Source organism: Patagioenas fasciata, chromosome 2 (genome assembly GCF_037038585.1).
Source record: "Patagioenas fasciata isolate bPatFas1 chromosome 2, bPatFas1.hap1, whole genome shotgun sequence".
In the NCBI taxonomy this organism is placed as follows: Eukaryota; Metazoa; Chordata; class Aves; order Columbiformes; family Columbidae; genus Patagioenas; species Patagioenas fasciata.
In genome coordinates, this window is record NC_092521.1 from 65769812 (window position 1) to 65784107 (window position 14296).

The window sequence follows — 14296 nt, forward strand, 5'->3', positions numbered from 1 at the left end:
AGGTTGCCTGTCTCCTTGGCTGTTTTCAGAAATAAAAGTGGTTACTCACAGAAGACACACAAGAGTAGTTATGGGTAGCTTTCCACAGTAGAAAAGAGATATTTTCCCACCTAGTTCTTTCAGCTACCTGCAGACATAGAATTAACTTTGATGCCTCAGGCTTGAGAGGGCACCCATAGCTAGATTTGCCACCTGTGTCAAGTTGCCCCATACCAGCATGGCCAGACCCTGCTGCTGCCCTTCATCCCTGTAGAAGCAGTCTGTACATTGTGTCATTTCCCAAAGACCCCAACCCACACCCAACCCTTAGCATAAAAAAACACCAACCACCACCACCACCAACAGAAAAAACACACAACAAGAACTTAAAAAGTGGAAACTGAGCACAGGAGTCACCCTTTCTTAGTTTTTTCTAGTTGTAGAATCAATGGCTTCCCATGAAAAGTCAGAGGAAAGTCACAAAGAACTTTTGGTGGTGACACTATTCTGATCTCTTGTAGCCTGAGTGACTGAAAGGGGCTAAGGATACATTTTCAAGATTTTTATAGGAAGATATACTTATGGCATAAAGCTAGTATTGGTATCTTATAATCTTTCATTAGGTAGTTCTGAATGCACTGTACTGTGACTTCAAATAGCATAGAAATATCTATTACTATAATATAGAATACTAATAAATAATTCCTATGAGACAAGAGCCTGTGTATTTGTGAAACAAATGTGAAAGCAGTGGAAAACTTCACTTTCCTAAATCAACTCTGATTTCCAGAATGTTATACTGAACTTTTTAATCATTATGTTTGAATAATATTAGGGCTTAAGTGTCTAATACACTACTTTAGATTAGGTTTATCAAGTATCTAATAAAGCAGAATGTTCATCTCCTTTGTCTTTTGGGTGAGGACTTCTACTACAGTGTAGTATCTTTTTGTTTTAATGCTGCTCTGCAGTGGATTGCCAGCTCGTTAATTTTTCTGCTATAACACCCAAATCCCTTTGCTGATCAGTGTGCTGGATGATTGATTCCCTGCTCCCAGACTGATTTTTTTACATTGGACTGCATTTACCATCTGGTAGATAAATCACCCAAAACACTCAAATTCGGAGTCTGGTTCCAGTGATCCTCTTTGTTTGCTCAGCCAGCAGCATGAATATCACTTGCAAATGTGGAGGCTGTGTTCTCTCACCTGGATAACTCTTCTATATTACAGACAGAGGGTTTAATAAAGAGCATAGAGAGAATGATAAGCCTATCCTGGCTTAAAAAAAATTAAAAAAAAATAAAAAAATAAAGAACAATAAGCAGCTGTTCTTTGTTTTCTAGCCAAAATTTTTGTTTCATCTCTACCACAGCCACTAGTTTCAGATGCGAAAGAGAGTATTTCTTACAGCTCAGAACAAATTTTGCACATTTCAAATGTATATAACTATTTTCACAAAGACGTTCTTTGTGGGTGTAAACATCTAAGCAAGCAAAGGACATCCTTTGCAGTTAAACACAGGAAAAATACAATGAAATAAACTGCCTTCCCAACCCATGTTTCATATGGGAAAAAAATGTCTATAACCTCAATAGGAGCCTGCCTATTTTATTTTCACTTTTATAACCTTGAAATGATACTTCCATAAAATTCTACTTCCAATCAAGGCAGTGAAAAAGCAACTCTGCCTCTCAGATTTGTCTAGGTAAACTTCTGTGAGAGATGGAAAATGAAGGAAAAGCTGCTGGAGGGATATGGTGCTTTAGGAAAGTAACAGTCCATCTCCCCACCACTACGCATGGCAGTATCGCTCAGGGGCGTTCCTTTCTTCAGCCTTTCTGAGGATTTTCTGCTGCTGTCCTCTGCCCCAGAAAGCCCATTCGGCACAACGCACTGACTTCTGCCTCTCCCACGGGGATCAGATAAAGGCAACACACAATCAGAGTCAATACTAATTAGCAAAATGTAAACTTTTAATTAGATGAATGCTTCCCTGAGTTTTAAAGCAACAAACTGCTACCCAGACACAGCTTTTAATCACACTTTCTATGGAAATACCTCTTGGAATTAGTGTTTGAGATGTTTCTGTCAACCAGCTACAGACTTTATAACTTGGTCTTGTGTTTTATGGAGGACTTAGGGATTAAAACTTACATTTTCAAAAGTACCCATTTTGAATGCCTAGTCTACTCAAGGCATTTCCTGCACTGACACCTTTAGTCAGCGCAGATCTTGAACTTTTACATTGCATTTGTGAAGATTCTTGTTTGTATTAAAATTTTAGAGGAAATTTGTCAACTTCTGCAAATGATGTTTACCTAATCACTCATTCTTTGTAGTCATATGTGAAACCATATGTGAAACACTCTCTGAATAGGAGAACAAGTAAAACTCTCGTAAGGTGCAACTAACTCCTCTGTATGCTGCAGGGAGCATTTTCTCACCCGCTGCTGCAATGTGTGTTTATAGAAGGTTTTTCTATAGTCATACAAAAGGAGATATGACAGCATGATTTCATTGTGGGCTATGTTTTTCTTCTTCCATCATCATATACAGTGCTCACGTGAGTTAGTAACTGAGACCAGTGAAGTGCTTCTTAAAGCAGGACTTTTTGGTCAGCAGTAGGTGAACACCGAAATGTGTCAAACTCCTGAAGCTGGATGAAAATGTGCCAGCCTGCAAAATAAACAGGGCTGGATCTGGGGTGAAGCAACTGGAGCTCCTACGGTTGAGCATTTGTTGTTCATCTTGAACACGCTACGCTCATCAAGGGCAGATTAAACAGAGTTTGCACAGACCCAGCTCTCTTGTTTGCCTCACCACCCCCACTCCCCCATCTGCTTCCACATTGATCGTGTGAGACGGGTGTGAGGCAAAAGGAGATGCCCCAGGGCCCTTCCTAGAGGAAGCCAGCAAGCCAGGCAGCTGGGATGAGGCTGCCTACAAAGGCTTTGCCGCCAGGCAGAGCCAGATTTCAGGAGGTTTTGGCCTCCAGACCAGAACTGAGAAGAACCATTTCATGTCCTGAACACCCTTTGTCTGTCTGCCAAGAACATCGTACACGTCCTCTTCCGCAGCGGCACCCCACAGGATGCTCTATGCATCTTATGAAAGTACAGAGAGTTTTGCACCTATTTAAGACATACAAGAGAATGGTGAGGTTTCAGCCTGGTAGAAATGGGCTAGGGGAGGAGCTGGCAGCTACCAAGAGTAGCAGGTTCCTTCAGAAAAATTACTGACACTTCTGTCTTGTTCCCTATTTTCTTCCCTTTCATTTTCACATGTTTTCCTGCTGGTCTTAATTAACACTATTTTTGAAGCATGGATGAGGATCCTGCCAGCTTGCACACGGTTATATAATGTGAGTGTTTCAAGACTGTAATTGTAACTAAATTTATTTTTTTTTCTAATACCTCAAAAGAGAGGTATTAGAAGGATTTAATTTTATTTTGAATCAGATCCTTTAAACATTGTTGCTGTAACACATAATCTATTATCAGAAAAGTCCTGTCTTTTGAGTCCTTAGAAATTGTCTACTATAATGAGAATTTAAATTAACCTAAAATAAATCCCGATTTGCTAGTCAAACACCGCCTGCTCACAAACCACATTATGATCAATGAGGCAGTTTTAGAGCAACTTAAAAAAATTGAGCATTGATATCAGTGTAACATTAAATTGCTCTCTTTAAGAGAGAAATTCACATCAGCAATATATATGCAAATGCACTCAGTGCCTGGTCAGTCACCCAGCTCCCACCCAGCCAGGTCTGGGGATGCAACTGAGCCAGCAAGAACAGAAGTCTTCTAGGCACTCTTCATGTCTTGCAGGTGGTCTTCTAGCAAAAAGATCCACCAGCTTCTTGATCCCCACTCCAAAGAAAACAAAAGTTTCCTGGTAAGAATCCTTAAGGGAAAAAACTGACCCGACATTTTGATTTTTAAAAATAAACAAATAAATAAATTTAAGAACACATGGGCCAGAAATCCCAACTATTTAAACAACTAATGGCACCACTAGATATCTACCTAATAATACAAGATAAAGCAATTCTGCTCTCAGATCCCCTTGAAGTCATCTGTCAATTACACTACAACTAAAAATACCCTGTATCTGTTCATCAAGACAGAGGGGCAGATTTAAGGTTCTCCAGGAAAATTTAATTTAATCAGACCACAATTTTGATGGCTAAACTTACTCCTAACCAGATTTTGTCTGTATCTTCTTATCCTTTTTTGGAACAAAGATAACCCATTTTGCCAAGAAATGGTTTAATAAAATGAAATTTACTATGGACTGATATAATCGAACAAGCCTTTCTCTACACACTTAGGAGCTACATGAAATGCAACTCCACCCTCTCACACTCTTTCCCTTTTTCTTCCTGTATTTCTCTGTATTTCTGAATTGTTAGAATTTCAATATGATCTACGAATAAACTACAGCAATTAGATTAGAGATGGCTATTTAGTTTACAGCACATCATTTAATTATAATCTTCTTATTATCTAAAGCTATTCTTGGGATAGAACAATTTTTTTGTAAGAATAATTTACAATGAACTTCCTTGGTCTTCAGCTCTACTGAATAGTACAGACTGCTTTAAAAAAAGACAGGCTTTCATCTCAAAAACACAAAAATGTCCTCTTCTCCACTTTCATGCCACAGCATCTGTAGGAACTTATCAAGGGGGATACATAGTAGTCTAGACCTAGAAGAACAGATTTTTTTTGCACAGCCTGCTGCTCAGTATTTTTAATTCCCCAAATGTTACAGCTACAATTATTCTGGGAACTACTGCCACTACGTGTTTTGTGGACAGTCACCAAAGTCTGACCACAGGCTGGAAAAGTCACAAGCATTTTCAGCTGAGGGATCAATGGTGGAACGTGATCATCTCTTCATAAGAAAATGGTAAATTGAGCTTCCTGTTGATATCTGGGATTCTCTGCTGTTGTACATCTCTGCTCAAAGAACTTGACCACAGATTCTTTTTTTTCAAGTCTAAATAAATATTAACTCTAATCTTTATCCACCCAACTGTAACTTCTAGAAGAAAACCAGAAGACTATAGGTACAAAATCCTTATCCTTATATCAGTACCAAAAAAAGGGCCAGACTGCTCTTATTAAACACACTTCTTGTTTTCCTTTTAACAGGAATTACCAGAGAGGTTTTGGTACTGAAATAATGCTTTCTTGGCAATATTCTCCACAACAAACATAGCTCCTCTTTTCCCCTTTTCAAAAAATGATGGAAGAAATTGGACTCAATCCAGTCCCTCTAGTCAAGCCTCAATTGTTCCATCACACTACCAGTTCCCACTAGTGACAATGATGGAGTGACACCTGTTACGAGATTATTTGCTGCTATTCTGACACTTTCAATTTTATTTCATTACCTTTCAGCTCTTTAATCAGCATGAGAATCTGTACTGCAAGGACATTTCATGTATAGGTAATTACACTAAAGGGAAACAAATATGTGCATATTACTGTCTCAGTTTTAATTTCTCTTTTTAATCATTGTTTGTACTTTTTACTCATAGTTGATTTATATTCATGCCTTACGATAGTTTCTCAAATTGAAATGTAACATCACCGAGTCCAGATCATTTACTTCAGAAGTTCGATCAGCACAAACACCTATCACAGTTTATTTGTCTTGACTGTTACAATTCGTTTACGGGAACATAAGTCATAGTATCTTAGATAAAATAACCAATTACTCTAGTCCCGTCTAGCATTTCAGATCAAGTTTATCCATGCAAACATAAAAAGATGTGTACTTCTCAAAATAGTTAGGGTAGTTTACCTGAATCTCTACCTCTCTTCCATCTTCTGCCTTTATATTCTTGCCAATGTGCCTTCATACCTTTAGCACAAATTGGTTTGGCCTTGTGTAACTTAGAATGATATACCAAAAGCAAAAACAAAAAACAAGCCCTCCTTCACTTAATTTTCACAAGAACCACAAAGAGTATGTCTGTTCCAGCTGATAAGCATGGATGAAAGCCAGCCCTGAGACCACATCTCATTCTGGTTCAGAGTCCCCACTGAGCCCAGGCAGAAACTAAGGCAAACCTCCAGAGACTGGCAGTGCCTGAGGTTTATAGCTTCCTAAATCCGTGTTCACCTCTGCCACATGGATTGGGCACAGGCCAAGGGAGCTCCAAGCTTGTATTCAGCTCTTCCCTGTCACAGTGGGGACAGTCTGGACCCAAGCTTCACACAACACACAAGCCTAGAGTGAGAAAGAGCATATATAAAACTCATTTTGGCCAACCCACTTGTAAACTCAGGTCTTCACCTCACAGTATAGATGTAGTAGACAGGAGTAGCTTTAGAACTCTTCTTATCCCAAAGAAAAAGGTGAAGTTTTCAGCTACAACAACTCATACATAATAGGTAACATGCCTTAAAGAAAGTTCATCCTGGCTTGAACCCTAAAACTGTAATTTGCCAATAAATATAAATAGCATTTTTGAAAGCATATTTTCTCCTCCATGCTGATATATCTCAGATGCCTCTGAGAAATAAACCCTTGCAAAGGTGACTGAATTGTTGTCTTCCAAGGAAACTGTTTCCTTAGGCATTCAGAGCTTTTGCCCCAAATGTTGTGTTTCTAATCCAACCATATTCTTGTTCATTTAGGTTTTTAGCACTTTAAAATTCTCCTTATCTCACTCTGCCACTGTCAAACCCTTTTGGGAGGAAGGAGAGTTAGCAAAGGCAAGTGCAATGCTCAAGCAGAGATGGTTTCCTGATGATGCAAGGTATTCCAAGAACTCCCCTGCTTTGATTTGGCTGCAGTGACCTCAGATTTTGTCATTCTCCACCATCCCTGCCAGTCATCAAGCACTGAACAAGAGCGCACTACTGGTAACCTGCACACAGAATGAAGAAGATATGTTCTTTATTTCTAGTCCTTGAATATAGCAGGTATGAACACATTACATACACCACACCAATGTGCTACACAGATAAGGCTTGAGCAGGTAATATTTTCCTGGAAATGTGCCTGCTATGCCTCTTATGCTAGCAATGGTATCCAGCCACTGGATCCCTGATACAGGGTCTGGAAAACAGACTTGATGGCATCTAACAAAGTAATGGAAACAGAGTCCCTAGTCAAGCAGCTTTTGCTGCACATCGAGGATGTAGGGCAAGAACCCCAGGAGGAGATGCTGAGGAAAACGACTTGCAAATTCTGACTGAGACAACATTCATCACTAGTGGAAAGTAGACAAGAACAAGGACGAGGCAAAAAGAGGTATTATTTTTCTATGGTAACATATGTAACTCCAGTGACACTAGCCATACTTAAAATGCACTGCTCCCTCTTTGGGTGTGTGCAATAATCAATAATTGATGTAACTTTTCTCTTCTGTTGTTACACTGGACAGGTTTATGATCATGCTCCTGGATGTTTCTGCCTTATCTGCATTTAAACTGGATCTCCTGTTGCTCGCCTTGCTAATCTTCTGTGCCCTTCCCAACCCTTCTTCCTCTAAACTCTGCTCACACAACGGAAAAAGGCATGCCTTAAAACAGAGGCATATGATGTAGCCAGTTCTTGCCACTGTTGTCCATCCTCTGTGAGTTGCCCCTACTCTTGGCCGTGTATCTTTTCTCATCCTGCTTCCTTACTCCTATCCGGTCATGTACCAGTTAACAACTTCCACTCCCATACCTCTTCAGGACTTGCTCTCGTTGTCCAGCCTCCAGATGCTTTCATTCTACTGAGGATGTCTACCCCTCCGTTCTCATCCTATCCTATCCTTGTTGTACTCATCTTAGCTCACGATGTTCTCTGGTTCACGTCCCTGTTTTCTTCTAATGTTTCCATACTCTCTGTTTGTCTAATTTACTCCATGAGTTTCATCAGGGCAGAAACCACTTCTCTAAAGCATATTGAAAGTTAAGATAATGTGTATATGGTGAAAGATGGCTCCACTGTAGTTTTCTCTGCTGTTCTCTCTGAAAATGTACAAGTTTTTTGAGAGCTTGTACTTCCATGCTCAATAAACAGCCCATCATACATTCAACCATCACCCTATCTCTGGATGGATATTTTCCTTTGTCCCTGCGTCCCCTTCCCTCTCCCTAATTGGTAATTTCCATCTACTTTTATCTACAAACTATTTCAGACATGTTATGATTGTGCAAACAAAAAGAAGAGGAATTCTGTGGAAGAGAAGGTGTCCTTAATTTTTCCTTGACCTCATTCAATCTTCAGTAAGCTATCTTGAACCAATTTTGTCTCTAGTCACTTCACTCAAAGAGAATTTAAGAAACCAAGGGCAGCATATGGCCCGTGAGACCCATAGGAGTTGTGTGGAATCATCCCAAACAAGCATAGTTTATTACATGAAGGAGCAGCAACCTGAAAGGCTTACCAACATTATTCAAAATCCCAGGTGCACAAATCCGAACCAATACACTGAGCTATCTCTCTTGTCAAGTCTGTGTACCTCTCATAAAAATCCTCAGTGTGGTCACTTATGATCAAATTGCAACCCTCGTGGCTGCCACGCTTGTGACCGGAGCACATCTCACACCAGAGATTCAACCAGACTGAAATCGAAACTGAAGATGCCCACATGCAGTGTGTTTCTCTGGAGAGTGCCAGCAGATTAAGAGCTCATGAGCTGACCACATTTTATACTTACCTTTACACTCCAGATGCTTAATAACCCCCTGCAGTCCACAGTCTTTACTAAGGACATGACTATCTTATAGCCTGAGCAGAGAAGCAAGCATCACGCCACCCGGCTCATGGATAGCCAGTGAATATCAGAAATGTTACAGAAGGTGACTACAGGTAGCGCTGGGAATATAGTAACGTCTCTAAATCATCACTCCTAAGATTCCCTTTTACAGAGACACCAACTTGTTTTTTACCCCATTCTGCGTAAAATGGGGCTATTTCATTCTCCTAGCTTAGCAAATTATGCACTGACAGATGAACAGACACATTCAATTCCACATCCTCATTAACTGCAGATATGTCTTAATTTTCTGTTTCCTGTTCTAATCACTTGATTATATGATCTGCCCTTGGATGATGCAATTATATCATAATGTAACAAAAGACCAAGCTGCAATGCCTGTGCCAAAGGGCCACAATCAAGGCTGAAAGGGCTATCTTAATTTTCCTGTTGTCTGCCTCTGTCCACCACCAGCAAACTTTTTCTTAAATGGTATACTCTGGAGGAATAAAAGTGAGGAGTTCAGAGTTTCCTAAAAGTAAAAAAAATAAAGGTAGCTACATAATCTAGTGATGATACAATTTTACAAGCTCAGGAACCATCCCAGAAAGTATAAGAAACTGTTCCAGAGCAGCAGGTCAACGTGATGCAAATATTAAAATGAAAATATAACAGCAGAGAGAAGAATTTTTTCTTTTTCTCTGAGTATGCAAAGTAATTTAGAGAGTTCAAATGTTTGAAGAAAAAGTAGTGATAGTGGTTTTAAGTTTAACTTTCAGTATAAATAGCAATGTACATTGTAGCAATCCACTGAGGAAGGTGCTAATGCCAACGTCTGGTCCCACGCTAAGTATAGGAAACTCGTCTTTTGCAAGGAGTAGCTTATCCAGTAAAAGTTAATGAAGCTATGCAGAACTAAGTGACGGTAAAATCTGTCCCAGATATTAGGTGCTGATATTAGTTCTTTTTAAATTAATGTTGAGAACTGAAACACTGCTGTCTTGCATGAAACAATTAACACATAGCAGAGTCTGACTACTGTATTTTTAAATGAAATTTTCCTTCCATATTTTTGTAGCTACACTAAAAATAGTACCTGCCATACGTACATATATAGCCCATATATTCACTTCTGCCTATTTTTAGCAGAACCAAATAATTCTGAATGCCTTTGATACAGCATACGGTTTTCTAATTCCAGGTTGGAAAGCCCTCTCTCCGTGATGGTTTCTAAATAACAGTATCCGTGCATTCCACAGTACGTTAGAAACTTCCTCATATATTTCATCAGTCTTCCATATTTAATCTCACTGATTTATGAACATGCTGTGGTCTAATGACCCACATGGCTCTGATGGGTAAGCCGCTAATGCCAGTGACACATTACCCTATTAACCTCTCTTTACAAATAACCATGATATTCATACAAACAGAATGCAAAAGGCAGCAGTAAAACAGTAGCATTGTGGTATCACACGCTAACACAGTAGATATCTAAACTAGCTAAAATGAAGAAAAAATGAGCATATCAAGAGTGAAGAGCAGTTAGATTTATTATATGGCAAAATCATTTTGCCACAGTTTGCTGGTCTGTGAATTTGACAGTCTGCTTTAGCATCATTGTCTGTATTATAAAACAGAATTGGGAGGGAAATCACTATTCCATTCACTCATTTCTTGAAAGCTGTTACACAGTTTGGGGACCCTAGCCTGGGAGGTAGCAAGAGCTTTTCTGATGTGGAAATTGCCTTCCAAATCCCGCTGAAGACAATGGGAGTGCTCTGAGCACAGGGCAAGAAACGTTCATCACCTTGGAGAAGGCACTTTGTGCGGTTCTCGCCGACGATCCTTGCAGTGGAATAAACCTATCAGTTTAGAACGCGGTAGGAGGCATAGACAACAATTTTTGAGAGAAAAAATAAATAAATTACCTTTTCTAACTATTAGTTTTAGAAGAAAAAACAAGTCTTTCTAACAAATCGTAAACTTTCTATTGTATGCATTTACTTTGTTCTACTTTAAAAGCACCATACCCCTCAAGATATAAGAAAATGTGCCACTGTCATGCCAGACAAATTCACCGACACTCAAACTGTACTATACCAGTATATACTTATGCATAGGCTGGGCAGACATAATAAAGGATTCTCCTGTCATGCAACCAAAGCAGGAAAAAAATGCCTAAAAAGCTGCTGTCTAACCTCATCCCGAGTTAATCCACACAGCAACCGGCAGCAGGACGGATGGTGAGGCTACCCCGGCTTTGGGGTCTGGGCTGCTCACACGAACAGAGACCGAAAAAGGAGCCCGTGTGAGAGCCGTAAGGGCTTGGGCTCACGGCTGCCTGCCGGCTCTTCGCCCTCTGTCCCCGGCAGGACGGGGCGGCGGGGGGCATGGGGCGGCTGCGGGCAGCGCCCGAGGCTGCCGGTGCGCACCTGCCGGCACGGCGGCGGATGGGCGGAGGGGAACAACAAAAGCCGAGAGACAACGGCAAACTCCGTCCTTTCGACGGGGGAGCCGCTGGAGAGGGGGCTTCCCCCGCCCCCGGGGAGGGGGATCTCCCCGCCGGCCGGGGCTCTGGTCCGCCGCACCCGGGGCCGGGGCGAGCGCCGCTCCTTTGTTTTCCGCCGCCCGCCGGGCCGGGCCGGGAGGAGCCGGGGGTGCTGCGCGCAGCCCCCCACGTGCACGCGTGTGTCGCCCGCACGGGTGGGCGCGGAGCCGGGTGGTGCGCGGAAACCGACGGGGCATTACCTGAGCAGTTGATGCCTTTCCCCTTGCCGCCGCCCTGGCACTCGGAGCCGGGCAGGGGGTGGGAGGCGCGGCCGGCGGGCAGGGCGGAGAGGGCGAGCACCAGGAGGGCCGAGGTGTAGCACAGCGCCATGGGGGGTCCCGCTCGCAGGAGCGGCCGGGCGGCGGCCGGGCTCTCTCCCAGCATGACGAGGGGTGGCCGAGGAGCAGCGGCGGCGGCAGCGGGATGGCGGCGGCGGCAGGCCCGCAGCATCAACCGGAGCCCGCGGCGGCGCCCGGGCGGGACCGTCCTTTCTCCGCCGCGCCGGAGCACACCTTCAGCATCCCCGCCGCGGCGGCCGCAGAGACCCGCCGCCGCCGCCTCCGCCGCTGCCCGGCCGCGGGCAGGGCTGGCCCCGGCGGTGTAGTGCGTCCCCCGCAGCCCAGCGGTGCGGCGGCCGCCTCCGCTCCTGGCCGCCGGCGGGGCCGCCTGGCCCCGGCCGCGCTCCTTTGTGCGCGGCGCCCGGCAGCGCCGCCGCTCCGCCTGCAACAAAGGGAGCGGAGCCGAGGCGGCTGCTGCTACTGCTGCCGCCGCCGCGGAGGGGGAGGAGGAGGGAGAGAAAGGGGAGGAAGCACACGTGATGGCAGCCCCCTCCCCCGGGACCGGAGGGGAGGTGAGGGGCTTCTCCTCGCTCGGCGGGCAGGGCGAGCGGTGGCGGCAGCGCCCGCCCGCACGGCGGGGCCGCCCCCGCGGGGAGCGGGTGGGGAGAGCCCGGTGCGGCGGGGGGCCGGGCCGGGCGGGTAGTGGGTACCGCCGAAAGGCGTGCGGGGATAACGCTGATGGGTGAACGAAAGCAGAGCGGGTCCCAAGGGGCGGCGAGGAAGGAGGGCCACTGGCACGACGTTTGTCATCCCGGGAGATGGTTTATTATTCACTAATAAGCTGGCCGGAGTGGGGATGGGGAAGAAAGCAAAGAGACTGTCTCTGCTATTGATTAGTTGTCAGGGTTGTGTTTAGTTTTTACTGAACGGAAGCCCAGCAGGTATGGCAGGAGCATTTGTGGCGATCCAAGTAAATAAATATGTTTATGGTGAAAGTAGTGACTTTTGGTAACAGTGCCTTTATTACCTGGGCTTTTTCTAGTGCTCTGCATGGAGATGCTTCAGAGGGTCAAAAGCACTGCACAGGTACAGGATGCCAGGCACACATCTTGAGTGCAGACACTCAGCATGTCACTGTGTGGCTGAAAGCTTTGTGTAAATTGACAGCGCTGTTATCACTTTTACATAGGGAAAACACTGGACAATGCTTTACATTCAGCAAGAATTTTTCCTGTCTCAGTAGTCACATTTTGCGCAAGTTTTTAAATCCACTGTTCAAACCATTCCATTATCAGGAACAATAACTGCTTGTTTCCTCGGTTTCTCTGCTGCTGCAAGCCACCAACTTGCTCTGAGGTACAGCTCTTGTGTGGAAAGGTCTTCAGGTAGTTCATTAACCAGAGCAGTCAAGAATAAGGCCATAAATCCAGCAGTAAGCTTTGGGTAGGCACAGTGGTCAGACACATGGAGTCAGATTGTTGTCTTTTTAAACATGACGATGAAGACATAAATCCTGTATTGCCAAGACTGAGTGAGCAATTTTCTTTCAGCATATGGAGTTCAATACTGACTGTCTCTGCCAAGTAACGTTCTTCTGTAATTACTTGCTCCTTTTGCTAGTAGTGATGCTAGATGTCAGAAGAGCTCTGCTCTTCAGTAAGGTGAGGTGCATTAATTCACATGGAGCCTCTTCTGCTGTATCTGGGCTGCTGAGGTACATTGGCCAGGACGCTTAAAGCTTTCTCAGATCTGCATATTGCAATCTGGTCTGCTAAGGAGGTAAACTTTTGAATCTTTAGGCCACGGGACTGGCACAGATCTTGTGTTTTGAAGGCAGTATTTAATGTTGCAGGAGCAAATACTCATATAACCCTTTCCATAATCACAGCTACATCCATCTAATATTAAATCTATTGTTTTCCTGCACTTTCTGCTGGAGGGCTGGACCAGAGCTGCCCTATTCCTGTTAGAAAGCTCCTTCTAACACTCAGTCTGGACACTTTCAAAATCAGCTAGTAAGCACCTGTCCTTGTGCCATACACTATTTCAGTTAGGCATTTCTCTTTCCCTTGCACTCAAACTTATATTTATAGGCAGTAGTCATAGACACTCTCAACTTGTCTAGCCTATCAATAAGTTTTGTTAGTCTCCTCCTATAACATAGAGCCTCTGTAACTTGAAATTTTCTGCACTAGATACAATTTGAATTCAGCTTTCTTGTCCTTAGGTGACACGGAACATGTAGCAGTTTTTCACATAGTATTGGCAGCCTTGGCAGTGGAAGGAGTCTCTCCTCATTTCTTCCAAAATGACCTTTTCTCATACAGCCAATTTGCTTTTCATATGACCAAATCTCATTGATGGTTTGGATGAGTAACTAATACAGGCAACTCCTTCTATTTTTGTCTCATTTACGGTCCATAATAAAAACCCCTTTTTACAAATGTCAAAGTGCATGACCCTATATTTTCTATTATTAAACTTCATGTCAATTCTGTTATTCCAGTCCTCAAGACTGTGTAGTCGTCTCTGTAGGGTATACTGAACATCCTTTCTGTTGGCAGTCCTACCCAGTTCTTTGTGTCCAGAGCACACCCACCTTCACAATAATGAAAAGACATGCAAATATGAGCTATTAGCCCCAGAATAAACTTTAAGAAACAGCAATAGTAACTTCTCCCAGTTGAAACACTCCCCTTCCAGGGCAGTGTGTTGTCATCTGTGGTGAGTTCCTAACTGAATCTGCAGCTTTTTTTCAGTACCTGATCTCTTTCAG

General features: G+C 43.4%; 1 protein-coding gene across 1 annotated transcript in view; it reads right to left on the reverse strand.

Moving 5' to 3' along the window:
* TMEFF1 (transmembrane protein with EGF like and two follistatin like domains 1) overlaps nucleotides 1-11991 on the reverse strand; it is a 125828-nt gene extending 113837 nt beyond the window's left edge. The window contains exon 1 of the mRNA XM_065830896.2: nucleotides 11443-11991. Coding sequence (XP_065686968.1) covers nucleotides 11443-11692 — 250 coding nt within the window. The 5' untranslated portion in view covers nucleotides 11693-11991. The remainder of the gene's footprint in view (nucleotides 1-11442) is intronic.
* Between the last annotated feature and the right edge of the window lie 2305 nt (nucleotides 11992-14296).